Here is a 20,097-nt window from a genome sequence, read left to right as displayed (position 1 = left end):
TAAGGCAGCAACATAATAAAAACTACCCTTTACGTGAAGGTAATTGAAATGATATTGTTTATTTTGTTTTTTTACTTTTTATAGTACCCATTAAAATTGGTTTGAAAATTCAAAAGACTATGCGAGTCTAAGTATTCACCTCATGAGTTACAAAGTCATTTACATTCTGTTAAGATAATAATATAGTTGGAGTCTCATCCAACAGCTTGACCTATGGTTGAATTGGTTGTTTGACATGATAACTGAGGCTCTATGATCTATTAGTCTAAAGTTTAATAATTCACAATCCTCATTTGGTTGATTACAATATTTGAGCAGCAAAAACAAGCTAGCTGCAAAATTATTGTTATCATATACAATATTTCTTGTATTGTTGTTTCAACTAAACTATATCTTTATTTCTTACTAATAATTAGTAACTAACTATAAAACCATAAGTTAAGTAATTAATTTAGTATATATTAAAGAGGATAATTAAGCTAGTATTTTCAATTTATCCTTTGATTGATATAAGTTAGAGTTGTAAGGTATCGGTATTTCATACGAAAACAATATTCTGAGTTATTTGTCATTATTATTTATTCCTTAATTTTTTATTTTATGGTTTTGTTAGTTTTAATTAAAATCTCACAAAATCTATTTTTGTTAGTTTAAATAATTCTTAAATAACTATTTTGGTACTAAATTTAATTTCATGTGGGATCAACTTGTTTATTATCACTTTATTACTTGTTTGTCGACATTGTTCACTTGCAATTTCAAGCATCATATATCAGAACAAAAGCATAATAACAATTTAACAAAAATAACTAAGTGTATTCAAATCAAACTTTACATATTTTTGAAGGATATATGGAGTATTTAATAATATAATATAATTTAATTAATTATATCCACTAGTAACATAACAATAAAGTCTATTTTGAAAAAATCTACAAATTCAACTAATTTTTTTCAGCATTAAACTTCATGCAATTTCCTTTTGGATTTTGCTCTAGTTTTGGAACAATGAAAACCATACATTTAATATTGAATCACACTCTAGCTTTCTTTTCCTTGATGCCAAGTTATTGAACAGGAGTTTATTTGTAAGCATTATCAAAGTTTCTTCTTAGCAAAAAGCCTAGAAAAGGGGAAATTAGGGTAATATGAAGAGAGTGATTCAAATTGTTTGGAAGCATTTAAAAGTGTGAAAATAGGTGGAGAAAATGATAATTGAAGTGGGTCCTCCAATTACCTCTTAGTGGAGAAATATAAATCACCACAAGTGGAAGCTGCAATGTCAAGCAAACCAAAGCAAAAATACTATTTCCAAACATCTAAATTCTTCACAAAAATTATTAAGTGAACCAAATTCATCATATAAGATTAAAACTAAATCATAATAAAAATTTAAAAATTTACATTAAATATTACCAAACCGCCTATTTTCTTTTGATTTGAATTTTCAATCAGATTCGGTTTTTTCACACCTCTACCTACATCCATATTTCTCTTATTGGAAGAGAGAAACATGGAAAGTATTTTCTTGAAGTGGGCACAATGAAAACAACCATAACATCATGATGATGATCAAATTCTTTTGATTTTTTTCTCATAATTCTTGATTCTCACCTACTACTACCCACCAATTCAACTTGCTGCACTAACCAAACCTCTCCCACATTTTCACTGTAAGTCACTCTTTCTCTCCCATTCACACACACCTTTTCCCATAGTCTAAAATGAGTTATACAAAAAAGCTTCATTGCTTTGTAAGTAATCAATCTTTTATCCCTACTCTCTGAATCTACTCTGTTTTGTTCTGTTCCCTTTCCTTCTAAAACATTCTTTATGTCATTAAATCTTGCCTTTAATTTCATGCATTCTTATTTTAATACTTCTAGAAGTTATCATAAGTTTCTAAAAGGATATTAAATTAGGCATAAATTCTCCTAGAATATCATTCTTGATTAGTTTCACCTCAGTTTCATCTTTGTTTCAATTCTGTTTCGTTTCGGTTTCATATCTGTTTTTACTCTGTTTTTGTTCTGTTTCTTACAAATTCCAACCAGGCAGTAATAGGGATTTGATTGATTTCTTGAAATGGATTCTTTCAACCAAGAAACCGGGTTTCGGTATAATCCGAATTCGCACGATGCTGACGGGGAATCCGAGGAGTCGGGAATTCTTGAAATATATGTTCATCATGCTAGGAATATTCATAACATATGTATCTATGAAAATCAAGATGTGTATGCAAAATTTTCTCTTACATATAATCCGGATGAAACCCACTCCACTAGAATTATCAATGGAGGTGGAAAAAATCCAGATTTCAATGAAAAATTAGTGATCAAAATTACCCAACTTGATGCACTTCTCAAATGTGAGATTTGGATGCTTAGTAGAGCTAGAAATTACATGGAAGATCAGCTTTTAGGGTTTGCTTTAGTTCCAATTTCACAAATTATTGGTAAAGGAAAAATCACTCAAGATTATAGTCTTTCTTCTACTGATCTATTTCACTCTCCAGCTGGAATTATCCAATTATCTCTTTCTTTAGATCAATCTTTGCCTCTCAATTCTTCAACATCAATACCTAATTCTTCGATTTCGGCTGAAGTTGTGTTTCTTGATAGAAAAGTATCACAAGTCGTTCTCGATCCTGTCGAGTATTCACGGATCGAATTTCCCGATATCAATGTTGTTCGAGAGAATCATCAAATGGTATCGGAGTATTTCGACGGTTTGGATTCAAAACCGGGATCATTTCTTCATCTTGGTGTTGTTGATTACGAAATGACATTAAATTCTTATGAAGAGAATCGAGACGGATTAACTTCTCATGTTGGTAGTAGTATGCAAAACTCGGGTTTCTTGAGCTCTACGACTACTAGCTTAAGCGAAGATCGAAATTCCTTGGATTCCATCGATAAAAAGACTACTCTTCTAGGCACTCATTCATCAAACTCGCTTGATATTTCGGTCTCCACCGAGGCTAATCATGGGTCGAGCACTTCTCCCGACACTCCTACCTCCAAGAAAGGAATCCAAGTACGAGATGAAAAGGATTCGGATTTTTCGAGCAGAGAAGATGAGAGCAACAAAGAAGAAAAATTAAATAAGGGCAAATTTGGTCAAGTTTTCTCATCCCCGTTAATAAATATCAATGTTGAAGCTGAGCAATCAGCAATGCAGCAACAAATAGTAGACATGTACATGAGAAGCATGCAGCAATTTACTGAATCTTTAGCTAAGATGAAACTTCCTATGAATCTTGACAAGCCTGATCAAACCGAAGATCACGGCGATTTAATTCAAAATCACAACAATAGTTTAGAAATTGAGAAGAAGAAAAAAGATGGATCAAGGGTGTTCTATGGTAGCAGGGCATTTTTCTAATAACAATTTAATTATGTATAATAATTTTAATATCAAATAGCTTCGTTATTGCTGGATTTGGAGTTTAATTGGTGAAACTTTTATGAGTTTCTCACTCTCGGCTGATTCATTCAGTTGTAATTCATCACTTAAATTTTTTAGTTTTATGTTTAAATCTTGTTTAACATCTCCTAATTTTTAGTTTTATGTTTAATATTGTTTTATTAACACTTACAAGTGTTCAATATCATCATGGCTTTTTGTTTTCTTTTTTTAAATTATTCTCGGGTGGCTAGCTATAATTATATACCTTGCTTTATAAGACTTAAAAATTTACATTTCATATGTTCTTTTTCGAGCAATTGTAGTTTGAGGACATTTCACCCTCAGCGCATCTCTAGAGCTTTTCATGAGCTAGGCTAATAAAAGTTTAAATTCAGCCAATAACCGATTTAGGTTTTATATTTGCTACTCAAATTCGATCTTTATATATATATATATACACACACGCGTGCGCACACACACGCTCAAATAGAGTTTTTTTTCGGACTTACATGAGACATTCAATTATAATAAAAAGCCAAATACCTCCATAAAATTCAAATTTATTATGGGCCGGAAAAAATTTATTATGGGCCGGAAAAATTTATTATGGGCCGGACTTTAGACAAAATATCCATGCCTATAAATAGGTTTTGGCATTCCTAACCCAAAAAATTATTTTAGTTCAATACACATTGTAATATTTTCCTCCAATCCATTAGAGTTTCTATTACACTAAAAAATAAAGTTCTGTATACATATTGTTATATTTAAATATTTACTACTTTACATTTATTTTTATATTTTGGAATAAATATATCCTTATTTAAAAATATTATTTGATATTGATTAAATAATTTTAAATTATTAAATTAATAGTTTTTAGTTAAATAATGTCATTTAATGCTTTATTGTAATGTTTATTTAATGTTAGCAGCTGTAATTTTAATAAATTCAAATAAAAATATTATGTTATTGAAACTTATATAACTTTTTAGACTATATTGTATTTATTTATTAAATATTTACTTATAAATAATTTAAAAAACAAACATTTTAGACTAAAGTATTTTTTTTTTTTTGAAATAAGACTAAAGTATTTAAAATATGATGATTATACTTTAAAAGTTAATAAAACAAATTATAATAAAAATTAGTTAAGTAAAATCTTCAAAACCAAACACCATTACCCAATATAAGCCCACTTTACAAAGAACTTTTTTACCCACACTGAAGTATCAAAAGAAAAAGAGGAAATTACACACCGTTTTTTGTTTTTTGAAATTTTCATAAAAATACTCTCCAATTTTTTTGTAGCAAAAATATATCTTTTTAAACTTTTTTTTTTTGTAAAAATATACTCTTTTCCAATCTAACAACGATCTACCAATAATCTACCATACACATACCTTCACAAAAAAAAGCGTATTTTGCTATAAGAAAATCAAAGTATATTTTTACAAACAGTTAGCCAAAAATAGATATTTTTGTAAAATACCCAAAGAAGAATGAAGTAAAATGTGATTCAGAGTTTCGAGGTTTGTACATAAAGAACTAAAATCCTTACAAGGTGTAACAATCCAAACGTAGAACATTATTCTCGGAGGCTGCCTCTTGATCCCAAAGTGAATTTCAAGAGCAAACCAAATTGTGCATATAGGAACAAGACCGCCAACATTGTAATCTTGACAAATTATCTTCCAATTTTTTTTATAAAGGACTCTAGAAGAAATATCATCTTTTAAAAAAGAACACTTCATGTAACTCTCAGGATGATTTTGAATTGATCGTGACATATGAAAGATTGACACATAGTAAAATTGGAATACTATGTAAAATATACTCCCTCCGTTCCGTTTAAAAAGGTCAATTCATGATTTTTGTGCCATTTTATAAAAAATTCTCTCTTATACCCTCATTTTCTCTTTTATAATTAAAGCTAATAATGTACACACAAATTATAAGACAATAATTAATAGGAATAAAATAAAATAGGCGAAAGAAGAAAACTTTTTCAAGAAGATAATTTTGACTTAAATCTTTCACGACATGGTCCCAAAAACCTGTAGAATGCACTAGTTAACAAAAGGAAGATCAAGGTATTTAGTCGGGAAAAAAATTAATTTGGCAACCTTCGCCACACGATGTCATTTTTTATGAATAAAATGATACCGGACAATGACGTTGGACTGTAAAATGCCAACAAATAAAAAGTTAAGTCTTTTAGTGTTAAATTTTAAAAATATATTTAAACCGCAACTCACGTGAAAAGTCGGATTTTTTTTTTGTATTTTACAAGAACCCTTAAAAACATAAGTATGTATTTGAACCAGTTGCCTATATCAAAAATATTACTTACAAATTTCTAAACGCAATTGAGTTGATAAGGCGCTCTCCTTATTTAAATGAGGTTGTGGGGTCGAACCCCAAAAATGGGTTTAATCTAGAGGTCCTCGTCCTTATCTTATGATTCGTAAACGAGATGATCTTTCTCGGAACTTGTTGAAAATAAAAAAATTGAAATATTATTTCTATTTGATAGTTACTTGTAACTATTTAAAATTTGGGATCAGATACTGTGTCACGCAACAGACATACACTACTCCAATGATGATTAGTCTGAGAATAGAAGGTTTAAAATATTGCCCCATAGTTAAAACCCGTATAGAAAACTTCATACAAGAAAATTACATAGTTGAGATTTTAGAGTTGGATACCTTATTGAGGCTATCTCTAATACATTATAAAATTAAAACTCTATTTATCAGAGATAGAATAAGTTTTCCAACTATAAATTCTATCTCTAACTCTAAATGAGTTTTTCTCCAATCACAAACTTTATCTCTAATTTTAAATAAGTTTTTTTTCAATCACAAACTCTATCTCTAACTCTAAAAAAATATTTTAAAACTACACTATTTTATTATTTTAAAAAATTAGCTCAAATTAATTTTTTTTTACATATTCGTCCCAAAAATAGAAACATATATGCGATTTTTTATTATTTAAATTATTTAATTTTATTAGTAGTCACATAAAAAATATAATAATAAAGATATGATTATATTGTTTTATCATAGGATATAATTGTATAAATTAAAGTTAATGGGTTAAATAAGTAATTTGTAAAATCAAAAAAGTACAAACTAATCCTTATTATAGAAAAATGTATAGTGAAACTTACATACAAAATTAATTGTTCAAAATTCTAAAATAAATAAATTTATAGAGTTAAATTGAAGTTGGTTAACTCTAAACCGTGAAACCCAACTCATTTTTAGAGTTGGAATGGAGATGTCCGAGTCTCTCTAGTGTTGTGTGAGAAAAGATGTGACCTAAACTGCCATTTATATAGCCAAATGGGAAATTCGGACCCACCAATTCTTTTAGAGTGTGTTTGGATACATGGATTTGGATTTCAAATTCATGAATTTCAAATCTATTGTTTGGATAACCAAAAAAATTTGAATTCTCAACATATATAATATTTAACTAATAATTAATTTTTTATTTAAAAAAAATATTTTAAAAATAATAATTAAAATGAATGTAATGATTATGTTCAAAATCGAACCGAAAAATATATTTTTATAAAATCAAATTTATCCAAACAATTCTCTTTTCATATTATTTTTAAAACAATACCAAACTGAAATTTTGAAAGAAATAATATTTCAAAACAAAAAAGTTCCAGTTTTTTTAATTTTTTTTAAATTAATCCAAATTATTTTTTAAAATTTACCAAAATAAAATTTCTAAAATTTTAAGAGGTACTTTTCACCGTCCTCCGATGAAATTTTTTTCCTCAAGAGGAACCTACTCTCTCTCTTCCGAGGTATCTGCCACCGCCCTATGACAAATTTTTTTGTTTTCAAAAAGTTTAAGAATTTTTTTTCCCGTCGTGGGGTGAAGATTGGTACCTCAAATAGGAGGAGCCTGATCCTCCGGGAAAAAAAATTTAAAAAAATGTGGATTAAATAAAATTCGGAAAAAATCTCAGTCGGACGTTGGGTGCGAGTATCTCGAAAGAGGATGAGACTGATCATCCGGAAAAAAAAATCGGAAAAAATTTGTCAATTTTTTTTATGCCGAACGGTCATAACGGGTACCTCGGAATAGGAGGAGTTTGATCCTCGATAAAAAAATTCGGAGTAAATTTTTCAAAAGATATGTGGAGTAAAAAAATTCAAAAAAATATTTCTATCGGTTGGCCACAATGGGTACCTCGGAAGAGGATGAGCCTAATCCTACAGAAAAAATTCAAAAACATTAGTCGAAAAAAAAAAATTTGCCGGACGGCCACAGCCGGTACCTCGGAAGAGGAGGCGCATGATCCTCTGAAAAAAAAAGTCGGAAAAAAATTCTCAAAAATCCGTGGATTTAAAAAAATTCAAAAAAATTGTCGAAAAAAATTATATCGGACGGCGGCATCTGGTACCTCGAAAGAGGAGCATGATCCTCCAGAAAAAGAAATTCAGAAATATTTGTGGATTAAAAGAAATTGAGAAAAAAAATTGTTGAAAAAAAAAAATTTCTGTCGGGAGGCGGTAGCGGGTACCTCGGAAGTGGAGGAGACTGATACTCAAGATAAAAAATTTGAAATTTTTTTTGACAAAAATATGAAAATTAAAAAAATTGGAAAAAATCTTCTGTTAAACGACGGCAACGGGTATTTCGAAAGAGGAGGAGCCTGATCCTTCAGAAAAAAATAGAAAAACAAATTCCAAAAAAATGACCGTCGGACAGCGGCGGCGTTTATCTCAGTAAAGGAGAAACAAACTCTTTCTTTAAGAAATCTTTTTTTGAGAAAAATATTTCAAAACAATATTGGCCGGATACATTTTTTAATTTTTTCTCTATTCCAAAATTGAGTTATAGTCGATTTTTGACGTCTTTACAGTTTACACCTAATAACAAAAAGAGAAAATTATTCTCAGACCATGCATATATTATAAATTACACTTTCGTCTTTTTTATTTAAAATCCAAACAATGCAGTCATCTATCTTTATTTTTGTTGTAATTTTAATCATTTTGTTTATTTTTTGATGTTAGTCTATTAAGTAGAATTTAAACTATAAAAAATTAAATTTAAATTTAGTCATTGAACTTATTTTTTACTCAAGTATTAATAAAATTTATATATATATGAAATTAAATAGCTTAATAAATCTAAATTTTTTTATTTTTTAGAAACATCCAAATTTTAAACTAAAAAATAAAATCTGTATTTGTTTTCAAAAATTAAAATGTAATAAATATTAAAAAAATTAAGTCATTAAATTTCATAATAGTATAATTTTTATTTTTACATATTAAAAATATACTACATGACTAAATTAAAGGCATAAGGTACAAATAAAAATATTGACTTTTTCTCAAAAGTTCAAATCATCCCGTTTACTTGTTTTGGGCACAATTAATCCTCTGTATTTTTGAAATTGAGCAATTCAACCCTTGTTTTAAAATCGAACAAATAAACCATTTTAGTTTACGTTTGGGACACTTACCCTCTCAAATTTTCGGTAAATATTTTAAACATTAAAATTTTTTTTGAATTTTTTTTCTCTATATGATTATGAGATACATGTCAGCAATTAACTAATGTTTTTAATGGTATTGGACGAAAGAGGTTATTTGTTCTATTTGAAAATATGTGATGACACGAGAATAATCTGCTAAAAAAAATTGAAATATCTATATATACACTTAAAACAATTACAAAGATTAGAAAGGTCTTTCACACAAGTAAATGAAGTTGTTTGAAGTATTTCAATACTTAAAATTGTTAACCTTAATACATATACTCAAAGGTAAATGATAAATAGAAGGTCTAATTACTTAAAAACCACCCATCTTATAATTTTTTTCCATTTATACCATGACCTATGAAAATTTTCAATTGTACCCTATTTTCGATTTTTAAACAGGTCTAACGGGGAGGCATGGAAGTGTCATGATTCTCTCTAAAATTTCAAAATTGTTAAAATTAGCAATAATTTTTTTATTTTTTACAATTTAACCCCTCTTAATTTTCAAAATTACATACTTTATATATTACATATTGTAATTTGATCCTCTTTATGTTAAAATCCTAACTCTGTCATTGGTCTTAGGTGTTCCATAATGTTCATACACACTTATAAAAGGATTAAGACAATTTTGATTTAAAGTTAAAGAGATTGAAAATGACAAAAGCCCAACATAAAGAAGTTTACTCTAGTCAGAGGAGTTGCCGATATCAAGTTCTGCATGAACATTGTAGCCAACCGTAAAGGAACTCATATGGAAGAACTAGCAGCCCCGATCGTAGCTTGCAGACCAACTTGGAGAGACTTCCTGCCTAAAGGTATAGTCCCTAAGGCTCTGTTTGTATTGAGGGTAAGGAAAGGAAAGGGAGGGGAAGGGAAGAGAAGTAAATTATTTACCTTTAATTGGGAGACAAAATTTAAAGAAAAGGGAAGGGAAAGGGAAGGGAAGCCTCCTAACTCATGAAAACCCCCACTTTACTTTCACTCCAAATTGGGGTGTAAGACCATCTCCAAGGGGAGTCATCAAAATGGGAATTGATGACTCCCCATCTCCAAGGGAGTCACCAAAATGCATTTTGGTGACTCCCTCACACTCTCTTTCATCAAAAATGGTGAAGGAATTTTTCCTTCACCATTTCACTTTTTGAATATAATAATGTGGTTAATTTATATTTTAGTACATATAATTTGTTTGTAGTTGTATTTAATTAATTACTTACTTTTTAAATAATTTAACGAGACAATGATATAAAAATATTACATGAATAATTTTATAAAATAATAACATAAAAATCTTACATGAATAATTTTACGAGACAATTAAGAAAATATTACATAATTAATTTTATGAGACAATAATATAAAAACATTACATAGATAATTTTACGAGACAATAATATAAAAACATTACATAGAAAAAAATTGTACTTTTTTTACATTGAATGTATTTACCTTGTCATTATGAGGATTGATTTATGTTTTCGTTAATTTTAGTTTTTATGTTGTGTTAATTTAAATAAATTAATGTAATGTTTATTTTAGTCTTTTTATTATGTTAATTTAAATAAATTAATGTAATGTTCATTTTAAATAATTTTAATATAAATTAAATTTTATAAGATATTCATAATTAAAAAAATTAATAGCAATTTATTTTTTTAGATATAAATAATACTATAATTCAGATGAATATGAGCATAAATAAGTTTGTGGGTGTAATTGGTAAAAAGTGTATAAAATGTTAAGAATTAAAAATGATTATTTTATTAAAAAGTAAAAAAGTATGTTTTTTGGTGAAGAATTTGGTGATGTCCATTGGAGTAAATTTGGTGAAAATTCACCAAATTGAAAAATGGTGAGGGAAAAATGGTGACTCCCCTTGGAGATGCCCTAAGCGATGGAAAATAAATAACTAATGATGTTAATAATTTTTTTTATTAGTTTTATTTCATCTAAAATAAAAAAATATTAATTTTTTTTGCTGTAATAGTAGAAGTTATTTTTTTTATATGAAGTTAACTATTAGTTTTATTTGATCGTCTATAAAATATTACTAGACTTAATAAAATAGCTATATTTTATTTTAATTCTTTTTATATATAAATTAACTACTAATTATTATTTTAATTTGCTTAATTTCATTTTATAATATATTAAAAAAAAGATGATGATAATAAATATGTAAACCGTTAAAATAAATTTTTCTATTACATCACATATTGTTTAATATTTAATTATCTTAAATTTTTTATATTAATTTTAATGTAGTTATCTATGTTTAAAAAACAATATTTTTTCATCATTAAACTTAAAAAAATTAATATTCTTAATAATAATAAATTTAATATCTAATTTTAGTCTATACTCATATATTTTTTATATTATAAAACTATTTTAGTAATTAAAATATTTAATTTTCCTTTACTTTACACTCCTTTAAAATTCTCCTCCCAAACAAAGGGAGGGTAAGCATTTTCCTTTCCCTTCCCTTTCTAGCTTTACCCTTCCTTATCCTTCCATTACTTACACTTCAACTCACCCCATCCAAACAGAGTGTAACTCTTTAAAAGATATTGTCAGCAGTTGAAATATCCACTATAATTACCTCCCACGAGATTTTACATAAAACTCTCGAGAAAAAAACATATCTTTTCCGCATAAAATAACCGCTTCATACGAGATACAATTTGAGTTTAAACCATAACCGACATAATTAGGTGGTAGATTCATAAACTTTTTTAAAATATTTTTATTATAATTCCATAAAAATTGACAAACAAAAAAATTCTGAAGTGTTTTTTTAACATAAATAAAAATCGACTATTAAAGTTTCAGTTATTATACTAACAATGGAGCGCAAGTGTCCTATAAATAATAATTCTCTTTAGGGGTAGGTATTGAAATTTGAACGCAAAAATTGAACAAAGAATCATTTTATCCCCTCAACTTGGCACAAAAGTATCAAAAGTCCAAAATTAAAAAACCGGATCACTTTTATCCTGAATTTGATAAAACCAGCTCAAACCCCCCCATGCTGACGTGACACCTTAATTGGAGAGTGGATTTCTAATTATTTATAATTTTTTTTAGTTAATCATACTTAAATACTAATTAATCTAAGTGCTTTTTTGAACTTTTTTTTCAAAGTTTTTTTTTTAATTTTCGGCGAGGAGGAGCTACTGCTCCTCTAAATCGTTCATTTTACAATAAACGGTGTACATCATGAACATGACCCCCTCAAATTTATTTTGAATTTGAGAGAATCCTAATCAACACCGGTCTGTTTTTTGAAGAACAGACGCCAGCGTCTATTCATCAAAGAGCAGACGAGTTATTTTTTAAAAAACAGACACATGTCTATTTAAGAACACTAGATTTGTTCTTCCTCAAAGAACATATCCATGAGGTCTGCTTTTGAGGAAGAAGACCACCTACGGGTCTGTTCAATTTTTTTAAAAAATTTAACTTTTTGGTTAGAAATATAAAATATGGGGGTTAATTTGTTGTATATATATAAAATTTGGGAGTTAATTTGTTGTATGTATGAAATTTAAGGGTTAATTTGTTACATAAAGTTTTAAATTAAAATAATATATTTTTTAAAATTGTTAAATATTAATTTACAATGTTTAAAAAAAATTAGGACCATTTTAAAATTTTTTTCCATTAAAAACCACCTTGGAAAAATAAATTACCATCAAAATCGGAGAGTGTATCTCACTCTCTTTGGTGAGAGTGGGGAGGGGGGAAAATAAAAAAAATCCTTTTTTTTTGTTAATTTTGACATTTTTAATAATTTGTGCCAAGTTGATGAGGTAAAATGATCATTTGTTCCCAAAAATTTCATCTCATGAGAGAGAACTCAAACCAATTGGCCGCTCAATCTAATCTAAGAGTTTAAAGTAAAAATTTAAGGTGAACTATTAACATTATTATTTTATATCTTAGGTTTATAAAATGGTCAGTTGCTCATCATACACTACATGTAAGGTCGTTTTTTATACTTTAAATAATGAAAATTATTGCACACAACCGTTGCGCCATATCATTCGTGCAACAAACCAATTATGCGTTAGCCATATAGAAAATTGAATGATAAAAAAATAAGTAATAATTAAAAGATTCTCTATCGCAAATACTCATTGGCTAGATGTAAAAATGACATGGCGCAACGGTTGCATGTGATAAACACTCTTAAATAATTATTCATAAATAAAAAGTACTTATTCTTTCAAAAACAAATATAAAGGATGTATTTGTATATTTTCCCTAAATTAAGAGTTGAATTTGAAGGATTAGAATGATATATAGTTTGACTCATTTAAATCCTTCCTATCAAGAAATGACAATATGCATATCCATGAATCTCTGTGGACCTATCAAATAAGTGGGGTCCACTCTTTTTACACATCACAAAACTTTGACTACTATAAATCATAACTTCTCATCTTTTCTTTATCATTTCTTTCAAGAAAAAAATGGCAGACTATGGCACTGCCATTTCTCTCTCAAGAGAGCTCTCTCACACTTCCGAAGACTCTTCCTCCGATCAAAGCCCACGTAGCGTTCCTTCCAAGCACCAGAAACTTTCAATCACCACCGATCCTGACAATAACCACCACTACAACCACCACCACCACCTTCCCACAGCGTTGGAGACTCAAAGAAAGCCACGTGGCAGGCCTCCAGGCTCCAAGAACAAACCGAAACCGCCGGTTATTATTACAAAGGACAGCGACTCCGCCATGAAACCGGCTATCCTCGAGATCTCCGCTGGGTCTGATATTGTTGACTCTATCGTTAACTTTGCTCGGAAAAACCACTCTGGTATCTGTGTAATAAGTGCTACTGGCTCTGTCTCTAATGTCACGCTCCGCCACCCTCATTCTCACGCGCCGTCTCTTTCTCTTCATGGACCATTTAACTTGCTTTCTTTATCAGGCTCGTTTCTTGGATTTGTTGCACCAAAACAATCATCGTGGTCATCCTCTTCTTCTTGTTTTGGGATATCTCTCGCCGGAGCACAAGGGCAAATATTCGGCGGGATTATAGCCGGGAAGGTTTTAGCGGCGACCCAGGTGGTGGTGGTCGCTACAACTTTTTCAAACCCTAAATTTCACAGGTTGCCAAGTGATGATAACAATGATGATGATGAGGTTGAAGATATTAAACCTAACCCTGCTGGTGGTTCTTCTGTCGCCGGAAATGATCAGTCGATGACTGTTTACAATGCGGCTAATGCAACTCCGATCAACAGCCAAATCTCTCCACCGGAAATTATGCACTGGCCTGGTCCTTCTCCTAATTCTCGTCCTCATTATTGAAAAAAAATTCAAAGATTTAGATTTGGATAATTTTATTATTTAATACATGCAAAAAGTTTGATTTAGCTAGACAGTCCTCTCTTAGTTTAATTTGAGATTAATTTTAGCTTAGTGCTTACTGTTTAGTGCTATACAGGGAACTATTATCATTTATGGCTTTTATTTGTCTCTGCATATTGTTTGTTCTTGTCCTAGTTTTGAGTTAATTAGTACTCTATTTGATGGTTAGGGTTTGGATTTCTTGTTGCATGTTTGCATTTCTTGCTTAAATATAGCTCGAACAAATGTATGTTTCGCCCCTCCTATTTAACACAAAGATCAAAAGAGTACGAGGATTTGTGATTTTGAAAAACAAAAAAATATACGGCTTGTTGATTTTAATCAGTTTATATTCTAATCTGACTTTGATTTTATGAACAAAGTCTATTCAATATTAATAAGTATGCGGGTGTACCAATGGGAGTTGGTTCAAGTGGTAAGCGGCTTGATATCGCTTAAGCAAGATCTCGGGTTCGAGTCCTTGTGAATGCAGAAAATTCCCACTGGCAGACTCACCCACCATGCCAGGTGTGCGACGCGGGTCGGATCCGGATTAGTCAGGTCAAAGCCTTGGAAACCGGATAGGCTTACCAAAAAAAAAAAATAAGTATGCGGGTGTTTTTATTTAAAATTATAATTTTAGACTCTTTAATTGGAGGGGTAAATTGAACATTAATTGCATATAAGTGATCATGGGGCAATTTTTTTAACAAAGATTCATTATGCCCCTTCTATTTGGCACAAAATATCAATGATGAACCAATTTATGATTTTAGATAAAAACACTCGTAATTTAATTAATTTGACTCCTTAATTTGTCCCTTAGCTGAAGTGGCATAAAATAATTATAGTAATTGAAGTTGACGTGACAATAAATTATTGGATCATTTGAAATTGAAGAGCTAAAGTGAGTTAAAACGTTTATTTTTCAGGTGTTTTTGTCCAATTCGCCTATTATAAAGATGTTTGTATTCAAAATTAAGAACTTTATCTTATTTGATTTTTTTGACTCAAATTTAAAGGTAAAAATTGAACCTTATTGGATTATTTTCTTTTCTTCAAAGAGATGGAGTGAAAAATGGCATGCAAAAAAAATATAGTGGTGAATGTGAATCTTTTTCTGCTAGGCTATGGTGACACTATTTCTTGGGTCAAAATCTGATGTGAGTGACAGAAATGTGTAAAATTAAGTCCCTCGGGAAGTGACTAAACATGAGTCACCTTCTCCAAAGCAAAATAATTCCACAGTACCAGCAAGCTAGCTCTTAATAGGCTTTGGATATGGAAGAAATAAAATCTTTCCAAAGATTTCAAATCTCAGTAATGCTATATCTTCCTATATCATATCCAGTATTTTATGTACGTTTAGCTTGTCCCAGCAAAGGGCAGAGGAGTTCGCAAGTAGGGCTATGCAGTCGGTTAGTTTGGTCAGTTTGATCATTGAGAACCGAACTTACAGAACACCGAAGTTTGGTAAAAATGCAAAAATGAATCGGGCCGAATTTTACATTTGAAATACATCAAACTAAACTGAAAAAATCGATTTGCTTTAGTTCGGTTCGGTTAAAAACCGAAATTTTTACCTTTTTTACCCTTATTATTTATTTTAAAATCATTCAAATATTAAATAATAAGTGTCTAATAATATGTTTATATTTATTAGCATATTTATATATTGTACAAAATTTATTAATTTATATAAAATTTAGGCCTAATGCATTAAAAATACTCCGACCTTTTAGCACCTTTTCGATCTCACACAGACGTTGAAAACCGTCAATTATCATATTTCGTATTTTTGTGTTTTAATTGCAACCGGAAATATTAAATTAACGTCTTTTTCATTTGAAAAAAAAATCAAAAACGTTCTCCATGTCTAGTATAAAATAATGATATATGTTTAAAATTTATTTATATTTAGTTAAATTAATTAAGAATTTAAATTATTTTTAATTTGATTATGATTTTTAGTTAGTTTTTAAAAGTAAAGGACTTATTTGTATTTTTTTGATGGAAATGAATTTACTTTTATCTTTAGACTTAGTTAATTAAATGATTCATCATTTAAAAAAAACAATTAACAAAAATTGAAAAATTAGAGTACAATTAAAACGATATATGCAGAATAGGGTCAAATTGATCAATCTTCAACGTCAGGATAAGATTGAAAGGGGTTAAAAGGACAAATTTTTTTAAGATATTAGGCCTAAAATTTATTAATATATATATCAACTATAATAAAAGAATAAAAAATAGAAAATATAAATTTATATAATTACAATCCGAACAAAACCATATTCACCAAATAAAGAATCGTAATTACAATTTTGATTTGGTTCAATTTTACAGTTCAGTTTGGTTCGATTTTTGCACACCCTTACTCGCAAGGGAGGAGTTTAAAAAAGGTCATTGTATTTTAAAATTTTATTAATTTAGATTATAAAAAAATTATTCATCTAGTCAATTTTATTCTTTCGTTGTTATAGAGTCTTTATACTTATCTTACTTTACAGATTAAGGTATTTTCTTTGACAAAATGGAAGGTATATCACACTCGCCGTGAAATGCGCATGAAATAGAGTTTAAATATCCAGCTAACTTAGCGAAATATATGTACCATATCATTAAACTTTAAAAGAGTCAGATAAATAAAAAGTTATCAGTATAAAGTCTATTGAATAATAAAACTTGAAAAACAGACTAGATAAACACAAATTTAAAAGTATAACATTTTTTTATTTTTTCTGACGTGAAAATTGTTAATCATTTGACGAAAAATGAGAGATACACTCATAACTTATGTCCATAAAAGACCTAAATGTTAAAAAAAAACAAAAAATAGTACATGGACTCTGTTCAATAACAAACTTGTAAATAACACATTAAAAGTACATGAGCCTTTTGATGGGTTAACCTTTAAAAGAATGATTAGTGCAATTTGGTATTAAAATTTTGAAACGTATGAAATTAATATTAAAAAAAACTTAGTTTATTTTAGATGATAATATTTCAATATTTTTTCTAATTTAATATGACAATCGAATAAATTATTTAGGATATATTGCTACGTGATTGATTATTAGGATTGTAGATAATCTGAGCTGAAACAAGCTTTCACATGTTTGGGTTAAAAAAAATTGCGGTTATTTAACTTTAGGTTTTATACACTTCGATAATATTCTGTTAACCCGACTTTTATTTTTGTTACAACGAGAAGTTACTCATTCATTTCAGGCGAAGAGTTTCTTGCGCGACAAAAAAAAAACCAATAGAATGTCCTTCATGTGTCGTTTTTCCAATTATATAATCTTTTGTGTTTTGTGTTTCCAATAATATGATTCTCCGTATGTCATTTTTTTTTATTTCAAATCCTTTGTGTGTCGTTTTTTTTTAATGGTATGATCCTCTATGTGTCTTTTTTCTAACTTTTTTTTGTTATATGGCATTCTTACTTCAAAAAATGGCTTAGCAAACAATTTTATATTGCCACATAAGTAAAACTTCGCCTGAAATGATTGAGTAACATCCCGTTGTAATTAAAATAAAAGTTAGGTTATTAAAATGTAACAAATAAGACGTTGGTTATCGAAGTGTAAAAAGGCCATAATTTTTTTACCCTCGCATATTCATCTTCAACTTGTTACATGAACGATGTTCATATTCAGTCGCAATTTGGGTGATTTAAAATTTATATTATCCATGTTTGGCTCCTATTCATCTTGTGTTCGTTTTTTCAAGATGATGGAGCCGAGTTCGTAATTGTTCATTTAGGTATTAAACAAGTTTGGTTCAAACCTGTCCATTTACATTTCTAAACAAGCTGAGAACAAACACTATAATCAAACTTAAAAATGAGCTAGTTTGCAAATGTATAATTAAACTCATAACGAGCTAGTTCGCGCATTTTTTATGGGTCTTTTATACAAGTCAATTCATAAACTCTTAACCAACCTCGTATATGAGTCAATTCACGAGCACGTAATCGAGCTTATATACGAGTCCATTCCAAAACTATTAAACAAGAGTTGTTCGTAAATATAAACGAGCTGAACACTGTTGTGTTGAAGTTCAGGCTGCTCAGCTGATCATTCAACTAAATGAATACAAAATTAAGCTTGCTAGAACTTGATTCGATTAGGATACGAGTCAACACAAACAAAGATCTTATCATGTTGAACGTCGAGACGCTTGTGAACAAGTCGGTTCATTTATGATTCTAGTTGTTTTGGTATTCATCATTTGATATATGGTGTCTTTAGTACATTATATAATATTGCCATTGACTGCTTTGTTAGTTTATTTTGATGTAAAAAATTTAATTATTTTTTCTTGAAATATAAATTAAATTTTTAATATTATTTTGGTATGAATTAAAGTTTCTGTAGCAAATTGAATTATATAATTAAAATTTGGTACCAATTACAATTTTAACTCACCAAAATAGACACTTCTAATTAATTCTATATCAATCTCATCTTGTTTGTTTGGTAATCAAATGTTTTCAAGTCCATTAGGCTTTTGGATTAGGTAAATTTGTGTGTTTGGTTCGTGTCCATTAATTCATTAAACTTTAATTGGCAAGTGGTTTCCAACATTTCTAGAAGTGTCTAGTTTCTACTATCAATAGATAATTGAGTTTCATGCAATATGCATGAACCAAGTTGTAAGGGTGGTTAAGAATAATCATTTTATTAACTAATAAAGAAAAGTAATTAAGCATTTTTAGTAGTTTTTCTTATGATTGAAGACAGGACGTTTGTGTGAGAACTTGAACCCACAACCTAGCAATTTGTTGTTTAGCGCATGCAATAAAAAAATGGATTGGGATTCCCTAAAGTTCAAATGAACTTGAAGGAATTATGTTCACAATCTACACCGTTCATTACAAAATGAATGGTGTAGATCAAAAAAGCACAATTTTAATCAAGTTAATCTACACCGTTTATTTTATAATGAACGGTGTAGATCGTGAACATGACCCTCTCAAGTTCAAGTGAACTTGAGGGAATCCCAATCCATCCATACATTATAAATTTATGGAATATAAAATCCGTAAATATATACATTGCATCGTTCGTATTAGGTATAAAGTTCATGAATATATAGAAATATATCTGGAATTATAAAAGTTGGCTAAACTAATAATTATATCTCTTAACTATACGTATTTTGATTAAGTCGTCCCTAAACTTTCTTTTTGCTTTTTTTTTATCCTTCAACTTCTACTTCTCATTAGTCAGAGTCCTTTTTTGGATGTCTATCTTTTGCAAGCAGTCATGATCTGTTAACTAATAAAAAAATAAGATAATGAAGGCGAAATTAATTTTGAGGATCATGTATCTTCACCGAATTATTTATTTGGTCTTTTTCCAAAAGTTTTTTATTCATTAGATTTTTGTACTTCACATATTTGATTTAATAGGTCCATTTTAAACAGAATTTGTACGTGTGTGTTCATTTTCTGTTAACCTTTAACACGTGAAAAATGATAAAGTTAGGTTAAGTTTTTATATTCAACAGGTGTCTGTATTTTCAAAAAAAAAAGGTCTTTATACTTTTGAATTTTTGTTTATCAGGTGTTTGTTCAAATTCGCCTTCATGTGTGTTTCACAGCAAATATTGTTCACCCTCTTTTTTCCTCCAAAAAAGGACGTAGAAATTAAAAACAAATTAAGTCTAAGAACTAAATAAATAAATAAATTAAAAAAATTACCATATAATAGAAAAAAAGTAAAAGTATGGTGGCCTCAAAATGAGTTGGGCTTAAAATGAATTTTCATTTTTGAAAATTTGTTGGAG

At 28.9% G+C, this 20,097-nt stretch overlaps 2 protein-coding genes across 3 annotated transcripts; both read left to right on the top strand.

The window, feature by feature from the left end:
- The first annotated feature begins 1,516 nt into the window (after positions 1 to 1,516).
- LOC126685679 (uncharacterized) lies at positions 1,517 to 3,550 on the top strand. 2 transcript variants are annotated; one of them, XM_050379601.2, is made up of 2 exons: positions 1,517 to 1,673; positions 2,055 to 3,550. In XM_050379601.2, the coding sequence occupies exon 2, from the start codon at positions 2,086 to 2,088 to the stop codon at positions 3,382 to 3,384; it is 1,299 nt and encodes a 432-aa protein (XP_050235558.1). In that variant the 5' UTR covers positions 1,517 to 1,673; positions 2,055 to 2,085; the 3' UTR covers positions 3,385 to 3,550. The 2 variants fall into 2 exon arrangements, with proteins under 2 accessions (XP_050235558.1, XP_050235557.1); XM_050379600.2 differs by having other exon boundaries at positions 1,517 to 1,754.
- A 9,862-nt stretch (positions 3,551 to 13,412) lies between these two features.
- On the top strand, positions 13,413 to 14,487 carry LOC126688131 (AT-hook motif nuclear-localized protein 28-like). Its single transcript, XM_050382727.2, has one exon. It carries the CDS (start codon positions 13,414 to 13,416, stop codon positions 14,257 to 14,259), a length of 846 nt encoding a protein of 281 aa, XP_050238684.1. The 5' UTR covers position 13,413; the 3' UTR covers positions 14,260 to 14,487.
- Positions 14,488 to 20,097: the final 5,610 nt, after the last annotated feature.

The sequence above is a fragment of the Mercurialis annua genome, linkage group LG6 (assembly GCF_937616625.2).
Source record: "Mercurialis annua linkage group LG6, ddMerAnnu1.2, whole genome shotgun sequence".
Classification (NCBI taxonomy): domain Eukaryota; kingdom Viridiplantae; phylum Streptophyta; class Magnoliopsida; order Malpighiales; family Euphorbiaceae; genus Mercurialis; species Mercurialis annua.
The sequence above is the reverse complement of the archived record's forward strand: the minus strand, read 5'-3'. Positions and strand labels throughout refer to the sequence as shown.

Excerpts from the sequence above, each read along its gene's own strand:
- LOC126685679 (XM_050379601.2), top strand. The coding sequence starts at position 2,086 with ATGGATTCTTTCAACCAAGAAACCGGGTTTCGGTATAATCCGAATTCG.
- LOC126688131 (XM_050382727.2), top strand. The coding sequence starts at position 13,414 with ATGGCAGACTATGGCACTGCCATTTCTCTCTCAAGAGAGCTCTCTCAC.